The following is a 19828-nucleotide window of genomic DNA, read 5'->3' on the forward strand; positions in this document are numbered from 1 at the left end:
ATTTAGCTTATTCACTGTTCCCCGAGCGCCGAAGACGTGGATGTCGATTAAGGCAGCCCCCTCGCACCTCTCTGATTCAGAGGGGTTGGGGTAAATGCTGAAGACACATTTCAGTTAAAGGCATTCAGTTGTACAACTGACTAGGTATCCCCCTTTCCCTTTCATAATGAATTAATCATTCATGTTTGCTTCATTCATGTGACCGACCAATACTGGGTCATGCATGTGACAGACCAATACCTCACAAGGCTTCTTCTCTCTAAGCGGAGACCTTAAAACTGAGATATCTCTAAACAAGGCTCTGTGTGTACTGACAAATTGTAGACACTGATAGTGAGGATTCGTTCAATCAGTCACTAGCATAAACACAGAAATTGGTTTATAGAAAAGCACAAACATAGAACATAGAAATTGGTAAATAGAAAAGCACCAACAGCATTTTCCATCACAAATACATAGACAATTAACATGTAGCATCACAGTAAGTGGAGTGCTGCCTAGAGAGAAACCTATTGAGGACCTATTTTTTTATTGTAATATGTAGAATCATTTAAAAACATAATTCATACGGAAAGCGGTGGCACCTACTGAATTGTCTGAAAGACAGAAAAGTCTGAAAACTCTCCAAACAGAATAGCCTATCTATATACTGCAGCTCTGTTCACCGAAGGTGCTTCAACAAAGTACTGAGTAAATGGTCTGAATGCTTATGTAAATGTGATATTTGTTTTGCTTTGTCATTATAGGTTATTGTGTGTAGATTGATGAGGGGGAAAAAATAATTTATACATTTTAGAATAAGGCTGTAATGTAACAACATTTTCTACACACAATAACCTAAAATGACAAAGCAAAAACAAATTTCACATTTACATAATCATTCAGACCATTTACTCAGTACTTTGTTGAATGTGGAAAAAGTAAAGGGGTCTGAGTACTTTTCGACTGCACTGTATACAGTAGATCACTGGTTGTTGGTTGAGCTCTGTTTGCATTGCACTGTGTTGAATCACAATATGAGCATTTTATTTACCCCAGCAGTGAGATTCTGCATGTTGTGTATAATGCTTTTGATAGGTTATTTTGTTTGTGTACTTCACAAAGAGTTGCTGTGACCACTCTCCAAGGGTCTCTCAGGGGGATGCAAACCCATTTCACACCTCACACATGTACAGGTTACCCACTTGTACATACAGTGAAACAGGACTATATAAGCACCCCCTAATTATTATATTAGCTAATGGGATTAGGAATACATTTATAAAAGATTGAATCTACTGCCTTGTGGTGAGTCATTATGCATAAAGAAAATATATAGACAGTTCTGTGAAGTTGACTACTTGACTACTTGGCTTCTCCAATACAACAGCAGGGATAGGCAACTGGCCCTCCTTTTGAAGGCCCTCAATCAAAAATATATCTCACTCAGATATCATATTAAAACCTGCAAACATTTCTCTCCACCCTATTGGAAAATATGTAGAATTGCAGGAAATTAGCTGTTAAACAGCAACATTTTCTCTTCGCCCCATGGCAAAATGTGTAGAATTGCACGAAATTAACTCTAAAATGTAAAAAATGTATCTTCTGTCAAAAGTGGGCTGCTAAAATGTTTTGCTTGCAATGTGGTGGTGGGGGAGAGGTACGCAGACCTGCGAGCAACTGCCGCCCTTCAAGATTTTTGATGGCCACCACCCCATCAATGTTGCCCATCCCTAATCTAAAGTATGAGTAAAGGATGTTGTTCTTTGAGTACATGGAAGATCTAGAAGCACAGCCTCCAGTGTCCCCCTCCATCTCCCCAGGGTCTCCACTGATGAAGAAAAACTACACTTGAGCTCTCCCTCCTTCCCTAGCTTTGTATGAGGACTTAAAGCTGATCTGGGGCCCTTGTCTTTAGTAGAGCACCAGTTAGAGGATCCTAGGGTTGGCCATGCATGACCAGCTGTCCCATCTTTACACCTCTCCCCAGATATCGATGAGTGTGCAGAGGGGAAGCACTACTGCAGGGAGAACACCATGTGTGTCAACACCCCCGGCTCCTTCATGTGTGTCTGCCACACGGGTTACATCAGGATCGATGACTACTGCTGCACGGGTGAGTCCTTTCTTCTGGCAGACTCTTATGGCTGCTAACAGGAGAGACCCATACTGCCCTACCAAGCAAAAAGGCAGTAACTGCTAATTTGGTCGAAAATGAGTTAATGTCATTTTTGCTACATTAAATACATGCTTAATCATGTGGACAAGTGTCCTTCCACTATTGTTTCTTGGAGAAAATGGGGGTCATGTCAGCAGTAACTGCATAAAGTTATTGTGAAACCACGTTAATAAAAGCCATTTTTCTTAGTTCCACGCTATGAGCAGTTACTGCCTTTTTGCTTGGTAGGGCAGCATACTGTACTTGTTTCATGTTTATGACTTCGGACTAAACCGTTGAAAGCTGCAGAGGGGAGCCTTTTCAACAGAAGTTATTGGAAGGGATATTATTTAATAAGGCAACTTAGCTGTGCTCAGTGTGTGCGTCAGCGTTTGTGTGTGTGTGTGTGTGTGTGTGTGTCAGTATGTGCGCACAATTGTGACTCATGCTTGTGAGCCTTTTTAAAACAGTTCCAGAACTATCATCATGTGATGAAAACACTTCAAACACTGCATAGCCATGTACAATTGAAGTCGGAAGTTTACATACATCTTAGCCAAATACATTTAAACTCAGATTTTCACAATTCCTGACATTTAATCCTGGTAAAAATTCCCTGTCAGTTAGGATCACCACTTTATTTTAAGAATGTGAAATGTCAGAATAATAGTAGAGAGAATGATTTATTTCAGCTTTTACTTCTTTCATCACATTCCCAGTGGGTCAGAAGTTTACATACACTCAATTAGTATTTGGTAGCATTGCCTTTAAATTGTATGACTTGGGTCAAATGTTTCGGGAGCCTTCATCAAGCTTCCCACAATAAGTTGGGTGAATTTAGGCCTATTCTTCCTGACAGAGCTGGTGTAACTGAGTCAGGTTTGTAGGCCTCCTTGCTCGCACTTTTTTCAGTTCTGCCCACAAATGTTCTATGGGATTGAGGTCAGGGCTTTGTGATGGCCACTCCAATACCTTGACTTTGTTGTCCTTAAGCCATTTTGCCACAACTTTGGAAGTATGCTTGGGGTCATTGTCCATTTGGAAGACCCATCGCGACCAGGCTTTAACTTCTTGACTGATGTCTTGAGATGTTGCTTCAATATATCCACATAATTTTCCACCCTCATGATGCCATCTATTTTGTGAAGTGCACCAGTCCCTCCTGCAGCAAAGCACCCCCACAACATGATGCTGCCACCCCCGTGCTTCACGGTTGGGATGGTGTTCTTCGGCTTGCAAGCTTCCCCCTTTTTCCTCCAAACAATAAGATGGTCATTATGGCCAAAAAGTTATATTTTTGTTTCATCAGACCAGAGGACATTTCTCCAAATAGTACCATCTGTCCCGATCGTCTTGAGGATAATGAGTGGACCAAGGCGCAGCGTGAGAGAAATACATCTTCCTTTTATTAGACGAAGACGTAACACGAAACGAAACACTCTTACAAAACTAACAAAACAATAAACGACCGTGAAGCTAATAAACGAAAGTGCACACACAAGCTACTAACGTTCAACATAGACAATTACCCACGAAAGCCTCTGCCTTAAATATGGCTCCCAATCAGAGACAATGAATGACAGCTGTCTCTGATTGAGAACCATTCAGGCAACCATAGACTTGCCTAGACAACTATACTAAACCCAACCCCATACACTCAACAAAACCCCCTATACAATACAAACACCCTAAACTAGACAAAACACACAAACATCCCATGTCACACCCTGACCTAACTAAACTAATAAAGAAAATCAATATAACAGAGGCCAGGGTGTGACAGTCCCCCCCCCCCCCCCCAAAGGTGCGGACTCCGGCCGCAAAACCTGACACAGAAGGGGAGGGTCCGGGTGGGCCTTCCTATGGTGGCGGCTCGGGTGCGGGACGTGGACCCCCCTCCACCATAGTCACTAACCGCTTTGGTGGCGCCTCTGGAACGGCGAGTACCGGACTGAATACCATCCCAGAGGGCGCCACTGGACTGAGGGGCAGCTCCGGACTGAGGGGCAGCTCCGGACTGAGGGGCAGCTCCGGACTGGCAGACGGCTCTGGCGGATCCTGGCTGGCTGGCGGCTCTGGCGGATCCTGGCTGGCTGGCGGCTCTGGCGGATCCTGGCTGGCTGACGGCTCTGGCCGGTCATGGCTGGCTGACGGCTCTGGCCGGTCATGGCTGGCTGACGGCTCTGGCCGGTCATGGCTGGCTGACGGCTCTGGCCGGTCATGGCTGGCTGACGGCTCTGGCCGGTCATGGCTGGCTGACGGCTCTGGCCGCTCATGGCTGGCTGACGGCTCTGGCCGGTCATGGCTGGCTGACGGCTCTGGCCGCTCATGGCTGGCTGACGGCTCTGGCCGGTCATGGCTGGCTGACGGCTCTGGCCGCTCATGGCTGGCTGACGGCTCTGGCCGCTCATGGCTGGCTGACGGCTCTGGCCGCTCATGGCTGGCTGACGGCTCTGGCCGCTCATGGCTGGCTGACGGCTCTGGCCGCTCATGGCTGGCTGACGGCTCTGGCCGCTCATGGCTGGCTGACGGCTCTGGCCGCTCATGGCTGGCTGACGGCTCTGGCCGCTCATGGCTGGCTGACGGCTCTGGCCGCTCATGGCTGGCTGACGGCTCTGGCCGCTCATGGCTGGCTGACGGCTCTGGCGGCTCCTGTCTGGCGGACGGCTCTGGCGGCTCCTGTCTGGCGGACGGCTCTGGCGGCTCCTGTCTGGCGGACGGCTCTGGCGGCTCCTGTCTGGCGGACGGCTCTGGCGGCTCCTGTCTGGCGGACGGCTCTGGCGGCTCCTGTCTGGCGGACGGCTCTGGCGGCTCCTGTCTGGCGGACGGCTCTGGCGGCTCCTGTCTGGCGGACGGCTCTGGCGGCTCCTGTCTGGCGGACGGCTCTGGCGGCTCCTGTCTGGCGGACGGCTCTGAAGGCTCAGGACAGACGGGCGGCTTTGAAGGCTCAGTACAGACGGGCGGCTTTGAAGGCTCTTGGCAGACGGACAGTTCAGACGGCGTTGGGCAGACGGGCAGTTCAGGCGCCGTTGGGCAGACGGGCAGTTCAGGCGCCGTTGGGCAGACGGGCAGTTCAGGCGCCGTTGGGCAGTCTTGCAGTTCAGGCGCCGTTGGGCAGACGGGCAGTTCAGGCGCCGTTGGGCAGACGGGCAGTTCAGGCGCCGTTGGGCAGACGGGCAGTTCAGGCGCCGTTGGGCAGACGGCCGACTCTGACCTGCTGAGGTGCACAGTAGGCCTGGTGCGTGGTGCCGGAACTGGTGGTGCCGGACTGGAGACACGCACCTCAAGGCTAGTGCGGGGAGCAACAACAGGACGCACAGGACTCTGGAGACGCACAGGAGGCGTGGTGCGTGGTGTAGGCACTGGTGGTAATGGGCAGGAGACACGCACCATAGGGCTAGTGCGGGGAGCAGGAACAGGGCACACTGGTTTCTCAAAGCGCACTATAGGCCTGGTGCGTGGTGCCGGAACTGGTGGTACCGGACTGAGGGCACGCACCTCAGGGCGAGTGCGGGGAGAAGGAACAGTGCGTACAGGGCTCTGGAGACGCACATTAGGCCTAGTGCGTGGTGCCGGAACTGGTGGTACCGGGCTGGGGACACGCATCTCAGGGCTAGTGCGGGGAGCAGCAACAGGACGCACAGGACTCTGGAGACGCACAGGAGGCTTGGTGCGTGGTGTAGGCACTGGTGGTAATGGGCAGGAGACACGCACCATAGGGCTAGTGCGGGGAGGAGGAACAGGGCTCTGGAGACGCACAGGAGGCTTGGTGCGTGGTGTAGGCACTGTCTTAACCAGACGGCTAGCACGCACCTCAGGACGAGTATGGAGAGCTGTTCCCGGTGACATCAAATCCCGCACACGCTCCTTCAAGAGGATGCGGTGCTTTATGCTCCACAACAGCACTTCCCTCATTTCGCTCTCCTCCAATTTCCCCATTAATTCATCCACAGTCTCAGCTTCACTCCCCTTACTCACCTCCAATTCCACCTCGACTGGCTCTGGTTCCATCTTCGGCTCCTCACAGTAAGCACGGGGAGCTGGATCAAGTCTCCTACTTGACCCAGCTACACTCCCCGAGAGCCCCCCCCCCAAGAAATTTTTGGGGTTGCCAGCCGCTCTGCCGTGCTAGCTCCTCATACCGGCGCCTCTCTGCTTTCGCTGCCTCCAGCTCAGCTTTGGGGCGGCGATATTCTCCCGGTTGTGCCCAGGGTCCTCCGCTGTCCAGAATTTCCTCCCAATTCCTGTAATCCTGCGTTTGCTGCTGCTGCCTTGAATCACGCTGCTTGGTCCTTGTTTGGTGGGTAATTCTGTCACGATCGTCTTGAGGATAATGAGTGGACCAAGGCGCAGCGTGAGAGAAATACATCTTCCTTTTATTAGATTAAGACGTAACACGAAACGAAACACTCTTACAAAACTAACAAAACAATAAACGACCGTGAAGCTAATAAACGAAAGTGCACACACAAGCTACTAACGTTCAACATAGACAATTACCCACGAAAGCCTACTGTCTATGGCTGCCTTAAATATGGCTCCCAATCAGAGACAATGAATGACAGCTGTCTCTGATTGAGAACCATTCAGGCAACCATAGACTTGCCTAGACAACTATACTAAACCCAACCCCATACACTCAACAAAACCCCCTATACAATACAAACACCCTAAACTAGACAAAACACACAAACTTCCCATGTCACACCCTGACCTAACTAAACTAATAAAGAAAATCAATATAACAGAGGCCAGGGTGTGACACCATCTTTGTCCCCATGTGCAGTTGCAAACCGTAGTCTGGCTTTTTTATGGCGGTTTTGGAGCAGTGGCTTCTTCCTTGCGGGGCGGCCTTTCAGGTTATGTCGATATAGAACTTGTTTTACTGTGGATATAGATACTTTTGTACCTGTTTCCTTCAGCATCTTCACAAGGTCCTTTGCTGTTGTTCTGGGATTGATTTGCACTTTTCGCAGCAAAGTACGCTCATTTCTAGGAGACAGAACGCGTCTCCTTCCTGAGCGATATGACGGCCGCGTGGTCCCATGCTGTTTATACTTGTGTACTATTGTTTGTACAGATGAACGTGGTACCTTCAGGCGTTTGGAAATTGCTCCCTAGGATGAACCAGACTTGTGGAGGTCAAAATATTTTTTATGAAGTCTTGGCTGATTTCTTTTGATTTTCCCATGATGTCAAGCAAAGAGGCACTGAGTTTGAAGGTAGGCCATGCACAAAGTAGATGTCCTAACTGACTTGCCAAAACTATAGTTTGTTAACAAGTTAAACGAGCTTTAATGACTCCAACCTAAGTGTATGTAAACTTCCGACTTGTACATACAACCTCAAATACCAGTGCACCCGCACATTGACTCTGTATCGGTACCCCCCTATATATGGTCTCGCTATTGTTATTTCACTGCTGCTATTTAATTACTTGTTACTGTTATCTCTTATTCTTATCTGTATTTTTTGAAACTGCATTGTTGGTTCGGGGCTCGTAAGTAAGCATTTCACTGTAAGGTCTACTACGCCTGTTGTATTCGGCGCATGTGACTTGGCGCATGTGACTTGAATCGCTTTGAGATTCTTTGAAAGCGCTATATCAGTTGAACAAATTAGAGCAGGCAGGGCGTGCATGTGACAGTTAGAGTGGGGAGGGAGAAGCGGCAGCCAAGTCAATCTATACTGAACAACAATATAAACGCAACATGCAACAATTTTACGATTTTACTGAGTTACAGTTCATGTAAGGAAATCAGTCAATTGAAATAAATTCATTAGGCCGTAATCTATGGATTTCACATGATTGGGCAGGGGCACAGCCATGGGTTGGCTTGGGAAGGTATAGGCTCACCCACTTGGGAGCCAGGCCCAGCCAATCAGAATTAGTTTTTCCCCACAAAAGGGCTTTATTACAGACAGAAATACTCCTCATTTCCATCAGCGGTCCAGGTGGCTGGTCTTAGACGATCCCGCAAGTGAAGAAGCCGGATGTGGACGTCCTGGGCTGGCGTGGTTGCAAGTGGTCTGCAGTTGTGAGGCCAGTTGGACATACTCTACCCCAAATTCTCTAAAACGACATTGGAGGTGGCTTATGGTAGAGAAATTAACATTAAATTCTCTGGCAACATCTCTGGTGGACATTCCTGCAGACAGCATTACAATTGCATGCTCCCTCAACTTGAGACATCTGTGGCATTGTGGTGTGTGACAAACTGCACATTTTAGAGTGACCTATGCCACACCTGTCAAGTGGATGGATTATCGTGGCAAAGGGGAAATGCTCACCAACACGGATGTAAACTAATTTGTTCACAAGATTTGAGATAAATAAGCTTTTTTTGCTTATGGAACATTTCTGGGATCTTTTATTTCAGCTCATGACAGATGGAACCAACACTTTCCATATATTTATATATATTTTTGTTCAATATAAAAAGACTGCAAGCAAGATTCCTCATCTTTCTTCTCCTCTGTTCTTCCCTGTTCTGTTTCTCTGTCAGCAGTACTGTAGCCCTCCATGTTCAGGTCAGCCAGTTCTCTTCACACCAGATTGAAATGCCACATGGTGACACAGTTACTACTGACACAAGCACTCTTTTTCTGTAGAGCTACCCTTAGAGTTGTGTTCCCTTAGATTGTTTCAGGCAGTGAGTTGAAGAAACAGACTTTGGGAAATATTTACTAAGTTTGCATCAATAAAGTTTGTGGTTTTCAGAAGAGAATGATACTGCAGCTAAAAAGCTTACAATTTCTTCTAAAGTCCATGTTTTTACCATGGATGTCATATGTAGGTGCAGACCTTGAATAGATAAATGGCAAATACACTACTTGAACTTGAGTAGACCTTTGTGACTACACTCAGGCTTTAATGAAGATCATTTGATTATGGCCCTGACTTCTTGATGACCCACAAACTGTTGACGAACCACCATTGTTCCATTAGTCATTTTAATCAGTCTTACGTTTCACAATAAACAATATCACAAAGATAAAGAAAGAAATCAAATATTTAAAATAACATCATGACTAATATTGTTACTGAACAGCAGGCCCATGTCTCCTTCCAGTTGTAAAGATGACTCAATGGTATACGCATAGATACAGTATGTAGCATGGTCGTCATGTTCGCTGTGAGTGCATTACAGTGCGAGTTATGAGGCTAAGTAGATCCCTGTGTGTGTCGTCTCTGAGGGGGACACAAAGAATTTCCTCTTCGTCTGTAATTAAAAAAGCAATTACCACTAATTCAAACTAACTCAGCACGGAGGAGAGGAGACAGAGAGAAGAGGAGGTAGAATGCATAGTAAAGGAGCAGCCTGCCTGGCTGAGACGTGCCAGAAAGAGGGTTGCATCCCAAATGGCACACTATTCTCTTTATAGTGCACTACTTTTGACCAGGGCCCATAGGGAGGGCCCATAGGGCTCTGGTCAAAAGTAGTGCACTATATAGGGAATATGGTGCATTTGGGACATAGCCAGAGAAAGGATTCGGGCCTGCTGCAACGCTGCTCCCCCCCCCCCCCCCCCCCCCCCCCCCCTCCCCCTCCTTCCCCTCTGAGCTTCTGGGTTTGACTTAAAGCAGTAAGAGTCTGTAAGACACACCAAGACAATGCAACAACACAGCAGATTTTTTACATTTCCTGACTGCCACAACTATGCCAATGGTGGGTTTCCCCTTGTTGATGGGAACAGGAAACAGAAGAGGATATGGGAATGGAGGTGGTGAGGCTGTCAGTAGATATTTAAGGAATGTTTCAGAAGGAATAATCATGAGAATTATCACTCATCTCACACTTTTTTGTTCTCTTATTTATTCAGTGAAGAAGAGACACACACCTTGGGTACTCAGTCTTTTCTCTAGTGTTAGTTCTCCTTAGACACACCCTGAATTACATTCCACTCACAGTTATATTTCTATGCATCTTAGAGCCGGATGTAGTCTCCTATTCATTTGTCTCCTATCCTGCAACCCATTAGTTTCACCGATTTACAATGAAGATTAATACTGCAGCCCAGTGGATTAAGTTGTGTCTCTGTATTTTAAATAGAATCTTATTAAAATGCCTTCAAGTCAGAGCCATGCACACCTCTGTTATGCATCATGATTAAACCGAGGTGTATTCAGGGGGCCTGATGTAATGACTTTCTGCCTGCTACAGTACAGTCAAATTACTGTCGTAATCTCTCTCTGGGTTATTGGACTATCAGTGTATATTCACAAGCATTGCCTCATGATATAGAATCGCTCATATAGAGCCACACTCCACCTCTTATCTGATATTAAAAAGATGAATTATGGTTAAATTGTACTTAATTCAAAACTTGTCCGATGGACCCATATGTGGCTAAATCAAATCAAACCGACACAATCTTATTAGAGCACATACACAAGGCACTGCCTCCGACAAGATTCATGTTTATTTCCAGAGTATGCCATCTCGCCCATTCCTGTTGTACTGTGATATGTTAGCGATAGGGGCCCTTTGCTAAGGTAGCTATGGGGTTCTATTCATTATTAATAGCAATCAAACATCTGTTTCTGTCTGAACAGGATCCAGAGGGAATGGGCTATTCCCCACGTGGCTTAGAAAGGAAATATAGCACCAGCTCAAGAAAACACAAAATGTAATATCTCCCATGTCCATTAGAATAACTTATTCAATATGAGGATCTTTATTATTCTCCGTGGATTCGAGCAATTACTAGATTGCAAACCTCAGCAGAAATAATGCACAGGTAGCCTAATTATATTGTTTTTCCATAAGTGCATGTATCTATACTAGTCCACATAGTGATTAAGAAAGAATACACTTATTTAATTGAGTTACTCTAGTAACAGTAATTCTGGATTAAAAGGCTAAACCCAGAGAGATTTTCTATAGTAACATCATGAGGTTCTGGGTTCAAGTGAACATGGTATTTACATAAAACACCCCACAGTGAAGGGGGTCACTATTTAACATCCCAGCTGGTCAATGTCGAATAGAGTCAGGACAGAAAGGAGCAACCCAACTTTCCCCTGCTCTCTGACTATCATTTTAGCCTTGATCTTGAAGGTCAAGATAGCCCTCCTCTCTTCCTCCCTCCCCAAAGTGTCTGGGGAGTGCTCCTCACTCCTAAAGATGAGTTGCCTTTGAATGTTATTAGAGGGCTGCTGTCCTGAGGTGTGTGTGATGGGATGTGAGGTGTGTGACCCCGCTCTTATCCGATGATGACCAATCCGGCCTTGGTCTCAGAGGCAGTAAGAAAGGAGGGAGGGAGGGAAGAAAGGAAGGAGAAAGGGAGGGTGGAGGTGGGGATGAAGTGAGGGTGGAGGTGGATATGAAGGGAGGGCGGGGGTGGGGATGAAGTGAGGGCGGGGGGGGGGATGAAGGGAGGGCGGAGGTGGGGATGAAGGGAGGGCTGAGGTGGGGATGAAGGGGGCGGAGGTGGGGATGAAGGGAGGGCGGAGGTGGATATGAAGGGAGGGCGGATGTGGATATGAAGGGAGGGCGGAGGTGGATATGAAGGGAGGGCGGAGGTGGATATGAAGGGAGGGCGGAGGTGGATATGAAGGGAGGGCGGAGGTGGATATGAAGGGAGGGCGGAGGTGGGGATGAAGGGAGGGCGGAGGTGGGGATGAAGGGAGGGCGGAGGTGGGGAGGAAGGGAGGGCGGAGGTGGGGATGAAGGGAGGGCTGAGGTGGGGATAAAGGGAGGGCTGAGGGAGGGCTGAGGTGGGGCTGAAGGGAGGGCTGAGGTGGGGATGAAGGGAGGGCTGAGGTGGGGATGAAGGGAGGGCTGAGGTGGGGATGAAGGGAGGGCTGAGGTGGGGATGAAGGGAGGGCTGAGGTGGGGATGAAGGGAGGGCTGAGGTGGGGATGAAGGGAGGGCTGAGGTGGGGATGAAGGGAGGGCTGAGGTGGGGATGAAGGGAGGGCGGATGTGGGGATGAAGGGAGGGCTGAAGTGGGGATGAGGTGGGGATGAAGGGGGGGCTGAGGTGGGGATGAAGGGGGGGCTGAGGTGGGGATGAAGTGAGGGCGGGGGTGGGGATGAAGGGAGGGCGGAGGTGGATAGGAAGGGAGGGCGGAGGTGTATAGGAAGGGAGGGCGGAGGTGTATAGGAAGGGAGGGCGGAGGTGTATAGGAAGGGAGGGCGGAGGTGTATAGGAAGGGAGGGCGGAGGTGTATAGGAAGGGAGGGCGGAGGTGTATAGGAAGGGAGGGCGGAGGTGGGGATGAAGTGAGGGCGGAGGTGGGGATGAAGGGAGGGCGGAGGTGGGGATGAAGGGAGGGCGGAGGTGGGGATGAAGGGAGGGCGGAGGTGGGGATGAAGGGAGGGCTGAGGTGGGGATGAAGGGAGGGCTGAGGTGGGGATAAAGGGAGGGCTGAGGTGGGGATGAAGGGATTGCTGAGGTGGGGATGAAGGGAGGGCTGAGGTGGGGATGAAGGGAGGGCGGAGGTGGGGATGAAGGGAGGGCGGAGGTGGGGATGAAGGGAGGGCGGAGGTGGATATGAAGGGAGGGCGGGGGTGGATATGAAGGGAGGGCGGGGGTGGATATGAAGTGAGGGCGGGGGTGGATATGAAGTGAGGGCGGGGGTGGATATGAAGGGAGGGCGGAGGTGGGGATGAAGGGAGGGCTGAGGTGGGGATTATAGGGAGGGCTGAGGTGGGGATGAAGGGAGGGCTGAGGTGGATATGAAGGGAGGGCGGAGGTGGGGAAGAAGGGAGGGCTGAGGTGGGGATGAAGGGAGGGCTGAGGTGGGGATGAAGGGAGGGCTGAGGTGGGGATGAAGGGAGGGCTGAGGTGGGGATAAAGGGAGGGCTGAGGTGGGGATAAAGGGAGGGCTGAGGTGGGGATGATGGGAGGGCTGAGGTGGGGATGAAGGGAGGGCTGAGGTGGGGATGAAGGGAGGGCTGAGGTGGGGATGAAGGGAGGGCGGAGGTGGGGATGAAGGGAGGGCTGAGGTGGGGATGAAGGGAGGGCTGAGGTGGGGATAAAGGGAGGGCTGAGGTGGGGATGAAGGGAGGGCTGAGGTGGGGATGAAGGGAGGGCTGAGGTGGGGATGAAGGGAGGGCTGAGGTGGGGATAAAGGGAGGGCTGAGGTGGGGATGAAGGGAGGGCTGAGGTGGGGATGATGGGAGGGCTGAGGTGGGGATGAAGGGAGGGCTGAGGTGGGGATGAAGGGAGGGCGGAGGTGGGGATGAAGGGAGGGCGGAGGTGGGGATGAAGGGAGGGCGGAGGTGGATATGAAGGGAGGGCGGAGGTGGGGATGAAGGGAGGGCTGAGGTGGGGATGAAGGGAGGGCTGAGGTGGGGATTATAGGGAGGGCTGAGGTGGGGATTATAGGGAGGGCTGAGGTGGGGATGAAGGGAGGGCTGAGGTGGGGATGAGGTGGGGATGAAGGGGGGGCTGAGGTGGGGATGTAGTGAGGGCGGGGGTGGGGATGAAGGGAGGGCGGAGGTGGATATGAAGGGAGGGCGGAGGTGTATAGGAAGGGAGGGCGGAGGTGTATATGAAGGGAGGGCGGAGGTGGGGATGAAGTGAGGGCGGGGGTGGGGATGAAGTGAGGGCGGAGGTGCATATGAAGGGAGGGCGGAGGTGCATATGAAGGGAGGGCGGAGGTGGGGATGAAGGGAGGGCAGAGGTGGGGATGAAGGGGGGGCGGAGGTGGGGATGAAGGGAGGGCTGAGGTGGGGATGAAGGGAGGGCTGAGGTGGGGATAAAGGGAGGGCTGAGGTGGGGATGAAGGGAGGGCTGAGGTGGGGATGAAGGGAGGGCTGAGGTGGGGATGAAGGGAGGGCTGAGGTGGGGATGAAGGGAGGGCTGAGGTGGGGATGAAGGGAGGGCTGAGGTGGGGATGAAGGGAGGGCTGAGGTGGGGATGAAGGGAGGGCTGAGGTGGGGATGAAGGGAGGGCGGAGGTGGATATGAAGGGAGGGCGGAGGTGGGGATGAAGGGAGGGCTGAGGTGGGGATGAAGGGAGGGCGGAGGTGGGGATGAAGGGAGGGCGGAGGTGGGGATGAAGGGAGGGCGGAGGTGGATATGAAGGGAGGGCGGAGGTGGGGATGAAGGGAGGGCGGGGGTGGATATGAAGGGAGGGCTGATGTGGGGATTATAGGGAGGGCTGATGTGGGGATTATAGGGAGGGCTGAGGTGGGGATGAAGGGAGGGCTGAGGTGGGGATGAAGGGAGGGCTGAGGTGGGGATGAAGGGAGGGCTGAGGTGGGGATGAAGGGAGGGCTGAGGTGGGGATGAAGGGAGGGCTGAGGTGGGGATGAAGGGAGGGCTGAGGTGGGGATGAAGGGAGGGCGGAGGTGGGGATGAAGGGAGGGCTGAGGTGGGGATGAAGGGAGGGCTGAGGTGGGGATGAGGTGGGGATGAAGGGGGGGCTGAGGTGGGGATGAAGTGAGGGCGGGGGTGGGGATGAAGGGAGGGCGGAGATGGATATGAAGGGAGGGCGGAGGTGGATAGGAAGGGAGGGCGGAGGTGTATAGGAAGGGAGGGCGGAGGTGTATATGAAGGGAGGGCGGAGGTCTATATGAAGGGAGGGCGGAGGTGGGGATGAAGTGAGGGCGGAGGTGGGGATGAAGTGAGGGCGGAGGTGCATATGAAGGGAGGGCGGAGGTGGGGATGAAGGGAGGGCGGAGGTGGGGATGAAGGGAGGGCGGAGGTGGGGATGAAGGGAGGGCGGAGGGGGGGATGAAGGGAGGGCGGAGGTGGGGATGAAGGGACGGAGGAGGTGGGGATGAGGAGGGCGGAGGTGGGGATGAGGGGAGGGCGGAGGTGGGGATGAAGGGAGGGCGGAGGTGGATATGAAGGGAGGGCGGCGGTGTGGCAGTGGGGATTAGAAAGGATAACTTCCACTGTGTGAAGTCAAAGGGCCTGGCAGACATAGAGGATTATGGGAAAACAGTGGGCCTTGACCCCCGTCTCTCCTCCCCATCCTTTCACGCTTTGTTCCCACTCTATTATATCTCCCTTTATCTCAGATATTGCATCTTATGATGACTTTGATACTCTCCCAAAGATGGAAAACAGACACTGCTATTTCAGCACAGCCTTCACATTTAGAACTGTAATTATGGTATTCCTGTGAAGACCCAGAATGCCTCCATTTTCCATAAAGATCAGTGAGTTCTCCATGAGTTTATAAGTAGTTCTAGATGCAGTGACAGTATTAACTGATACAGTGACTGTATTACCACGGCCTAATGCAGTTTTAGTTACAGTGTGTCGGTCAAATTGTTGGACAAAGGCTGAGTTGGCTCCAGGCTGGGCTGAGGCTCCAGTCAGTCTGCTGTAGCACGCTACAGAGGGCTCCCTAGTGACAGCCTGTACATAATTGATTGTTTATCTGTCTGCAGCATGAGCAGCACTAGTCAAGAAGAAAAACCCCTACACAGGAGGCAGAGGCACACACATACAAAGATGGACGCACGCAGACACATGTACTGTACGCGCACACACACACACACACACACACACACACACACACAGGAAGGATAACCTCGTCGCAGACACACACACACACACATGCACCTAGTCTGCCAATTTCTCCATCCTGTCGATTCAGAGTGATGGCATACAACTCCCCTGCCCGGCAGGCATAGACAGATGTGACCTTGGGCAAATCTCCTCTCTGTTTTTACTCTCCCCTTCTGTTAGTTTTATATGCTATCTGCATCTCATACGACACCCTGTTCCCTATAAAGTGCACTACTTTTGACCAGGTCCCATAGGGTTCTGGTCAAAAGTAGTGCACTTTGTAGGGAAACGGGTGCCATTTGGGACTCATACTATATGCTGCCTCAGTGGGGACTCAGAGCAGGTTTTAATGCAGGACATCAGCAGGTGTGATAGAGCAGCAGGACCGGTGTTCCTCCATGTTCTTGACTCTGTAATATAGACATTATACCCTCAAAGGAGAAGCTCAACACCTCATCACTTTCAATTTGTTTGAGCCTGATACTGTTCAGGAAATGTAATGGATGGGATGATGACAATGAAATGGATGTAGCTTAGGTCTCTCCCGTGGCACGCATTCTCATTCAGATACGTTCTTGTTCTCAGATAGTAAGACGTTCAGTTTGAGGGCCGTTTGGTTTTTGCTGTATTACACAATAGAAGTCCAACAACTACAGAAAAAATACTTCCACTAATTAGGAGAAAAGCACAATATATTAATACTGTACTTTATTGTTATTGTTTAGTAAGACTCCTGAGAGCTAGTCGGTTGGTGTATGAACATGTGTGACCACAGCAAAGAGGACTTGATGCCAGGCTTTGGATGGCCCAGAAATCCACTAACAAATGGAAGAAGTGTTACCCAGAGATAAGCAATACAATGTTATGCACCATAGTTTTTCATCTGGTATTATTGATAGAAGTGGTCAACTATTACTGGTGTAATAGTGTCATGTCATCTCAGTGCTCAGTGCAGAGCAGACTCAATCAGGACTAGAACATTCTCTCTGCCAAAAGGAGTTGGATAACCAATGACAGGTTTGGGTCCTTTGAGACCTGACTTTTTGTGTCATTCTAGATACTGAGTCATAACTGAAGTTTTGTTTTGCTTCTATAAAGGTACACAGTAAGTTTCCAGTCGTTTTTGGAAGATCACAACGCAACACCAAAAGTTTAGTAACCAACTGCCTTAAGTTGTACACAGTAAGCAAATACTTATCACGAAGTAGTAGTTCTCTACACCCACAATAACATCTGCTAAATATGTGTATGCGACCAATAAAATTGAACCCTCTGGAACGGTCCACACAGAATAGATTTATTCCTGTGTGTCTGTGGGATAAAGATCTCCCTGTGTTCGGCTTGGTACTGATGATAGTGTGTGTCTGCCTCTCTCTGCTTCCTGCGGTTAAGGTGTGATTGACCTGTGTAAGGAAACGTTTTGTTTAGGTCTTAAAGGTGCTGTTATGGTATGATTGACCTGTGTAAGGTGAAGTTTAGTTCAAGTCTTAAAGGTGTTATGGAATGATTGACCTGTGTAAGGTGAAGTTTAGTTCAAGTCTTAAAGGTGTTATGGAATGATTGACCTGTGTAAGGTGAAGTTTAGTTCAAGTCTTAAAGGTGTTATGGAATGATTGACCTGTGTAAGGTGAAGTTTAGTTCAGGTCTTAAAGGTGTTATGGAATGATTGACCTGTGTAAGGTGAAGTTTAGTTCAGGTCTTAAAAGTGCTGTTATGGAATGATTGACCTGTGTAAGGTGAAGTTTAGTTCAGGTCTTAAAGGTGCTGTTATGGAATGATTGAACTGTGTTTGTTTTGCTGTTCCAGAGCATGATGAGTGTGTGAGCGGACTGCACAGCTGCGCCCAGAATGCCCTCTGTTTCAATACGGTGGGGGGACACAGCTGCTCTTGTAAGCCGGGATACACTGGCAACGGTACCATCTGCAAAGGTGAGATCCTACTGACCAGACCCACACAGATACAGTACAGATAGGGTCCTTTTTCATTCTAGTACCCCTTCCCTAATGGATAGACCATTACTAACCATCCAACAAGTAGTGGATGAATTCTAAAATATATATTAAATTTATCTCACTGAAATAAATTAATCAAAAAAGCGGTATGAGTTTGAAAAATGTAATCACATTGCAAAATGACCCCATCTTTTTTTCTATCTAGAACCTTAAAGGGTTCTTTGGCTGTCCCCATAGGATAACCCTTTTTGGTTCCAGGTAGAACACTTTTGGTTCCAGGTAGAACTCTTTCTACAGAGGGTTCTACATGGAACACAAAATGGTTTTACCTGGAACCCAAAGTGTTCTACCTGGAACCAACAAGGGTTATCCTTTTTTTTTACCTTTTTGTAACCCTTTTTTTCTAGGCCTAATTCAAATGTTAATTGAGCTAAATTAATGTTGAATACTGACTTTGTGGTACCTGTGTTCTTCCTCTAGCGATGTGTGATGGCCTGTGCCAGAATGGAGGAACCTGCATCTCCCCTAATAACTGCATCTGCCAGCTAGGCTTCACAGGGAAGAGCTGTGAGACAGGTAAGACTTCCTTTGTCTAGTCGGCAGTCCTCTGACTTAAACACTGCATCAAGACTACAGAATAGAAAGTATGAGGGAAGAGGTGAAGTGTGGAGTTGTTTAGATAGATTTGATTTGTATTTCAAAGGATCAAATATGATTTTTTTAATCAAATGTTATTGTCACATGCGCCGAATACAACAAGTGTAGACCTGGCAGTGAAATGCTTACTTACAAGCCCTTAACCAACAATGCTTTAAGATGTTTTAAGAAAAATAAGTGTTAAAGTAGTCACTCTTGCTGAAAATAAAATCTTAAGAGGATACTTTCAGTGTTATCATCGCTTTGGTGCCAGAGTTTATTTCATTTTCTAGACATACCAGAAAGAGTCCATTAAGTCATCTGCATCCTTGTTTAAAATAAAACCAATGTCTTGTGTTCAATTGGAATACATTTGACTGAGACAATCAAATGAGACTGTTGTCCATTTTAAGTGTTGACCGGGCCCTGTCTGTACTTGGTGACTGTCTTTATTTACTCTGACAGTAAAAATGGCATGTGATATTACTGAGATATTTTCAGTATACTCCAGCTGGGTTATTTGGAGCTTGCAAGAAAGGCATTTCGCTGTACTTGTGACATTAAAACTTGAAACTATTCACAAAAAGCACCCACCTTCAGTTTCTCCAGAACCGTTTTCCATAAATACATGGCTCTTAGTTTCCCCATTTCCCCTGTTCATCCTCCTTCATTACCTATGTGTTCTGTTCTGTGGTGACTAATAAAATAGTAATCTGTTCCAATGTGCCATTGGAGGATTTTAACTGCAGTCGCAGCACTATGGGAATGACTGTCTGCATCACACCAGATATTATTCAGTATGGCATTTTCTTTTACAGGGCTTTAAACTTTCTCACTTTCAAATGACAATAGCACACAAACACTGATGCACTGTGCATTATAGTGCATCAAGCATTATACTGTAGATTTACCACTATGCAGCAAACTCATCCTATATTGATGTCTATCATTTGTAATCTGTTTTCGTATATATTTCCATCTGCGGTGGTGTATATGTAAGCATCATGGGGAGAGGTTGAAACGGCGTTGACATGCTCATGTAGCAGCTTAACACTCCGTATCCCTGATCTATACAACAGATGCTTTGCTCTCAGCCTGTCGTACATAGAGAATAGCTGTCAGGACAAGACAACATGGAAAGCTGATAAAAAAACAGGGCCTTAAAGTTTGAGACTGTCTTTAGGCTCTCAGACAGGGCAGACAGAACAGAAACCGAGATCTGCTGAGCTGAGCCGCTGCCTACTCATTGGTGCAGGTATTGATTGCACATAAAGGACCTTTATGAGGCGTACCCTTTTACTGCCTGTCTTAAAGTAAATTACTTTTCTCAAGGTGCTGTTCTGTCCTGTTTTGTGATGCTGAGGACGGCTGAAGGGAAGGCTAGAAAGCTGGCTGGTGTTATGAGCATAATAACCATGATCTCTTATCACTCCATCTGCTCTCTGCAGTAGACCAGCTCTGATGACCATGTACCCTAGTAATGATATGGCCAGAGCTCTCAACCATTTCATTACCTTCACTAGGCTGGGCTTTGCCTTCACTAGGTTTTCTCTGTAGAATCTGCAATTTTCTGTTCTGTAGATCTAGCAATAGTGAGTAGCAGGGGACATGGAATTGTGAGAATGTA

General features: G+C 48.8%; 1 protein-coding gene across 1 annotated transcript in view; it reads left to right on the plus strand.

The window, feature by feature from the left end:
- The window catches only part of LOC120053414 (protein kinase C-binding protein NELL2-like), a 97804-nt gene that overhangs the window by 43029 nt on the left and 34947 nt on the right, over positions 1–19828 (plus strand). Inside the window, exons 13-15 of the mRNA XM_039000537.1 lie at positions 1973–2098; positions 17419–17541; positions 18046–18141. Of these exons, the coding sequence (XP_038856465.1) occupies positions 1973–2098; positions 17419–17541; positions 18046–18141 (345 nt within the window). The remainder of the gene's footprint in view (positions 1–1972; positions 2099–17418; positions 17542–18045; positions 18142–19828) is intronic.

This window comes from Salvelinus namaycush, chromosome 9 (genome assembly GCF_016432855.1).
Source record: "Salvelinus namaycush isolate Seneca chromosome 9, SaNama_1.0, whole genome shotgun sequence".
NCBI lineage: Eukaryota > Metazoa > Chordata > Actinopteri > Salmoniformes > Salmonidae > Salvelinus > Salvelinus namaycush.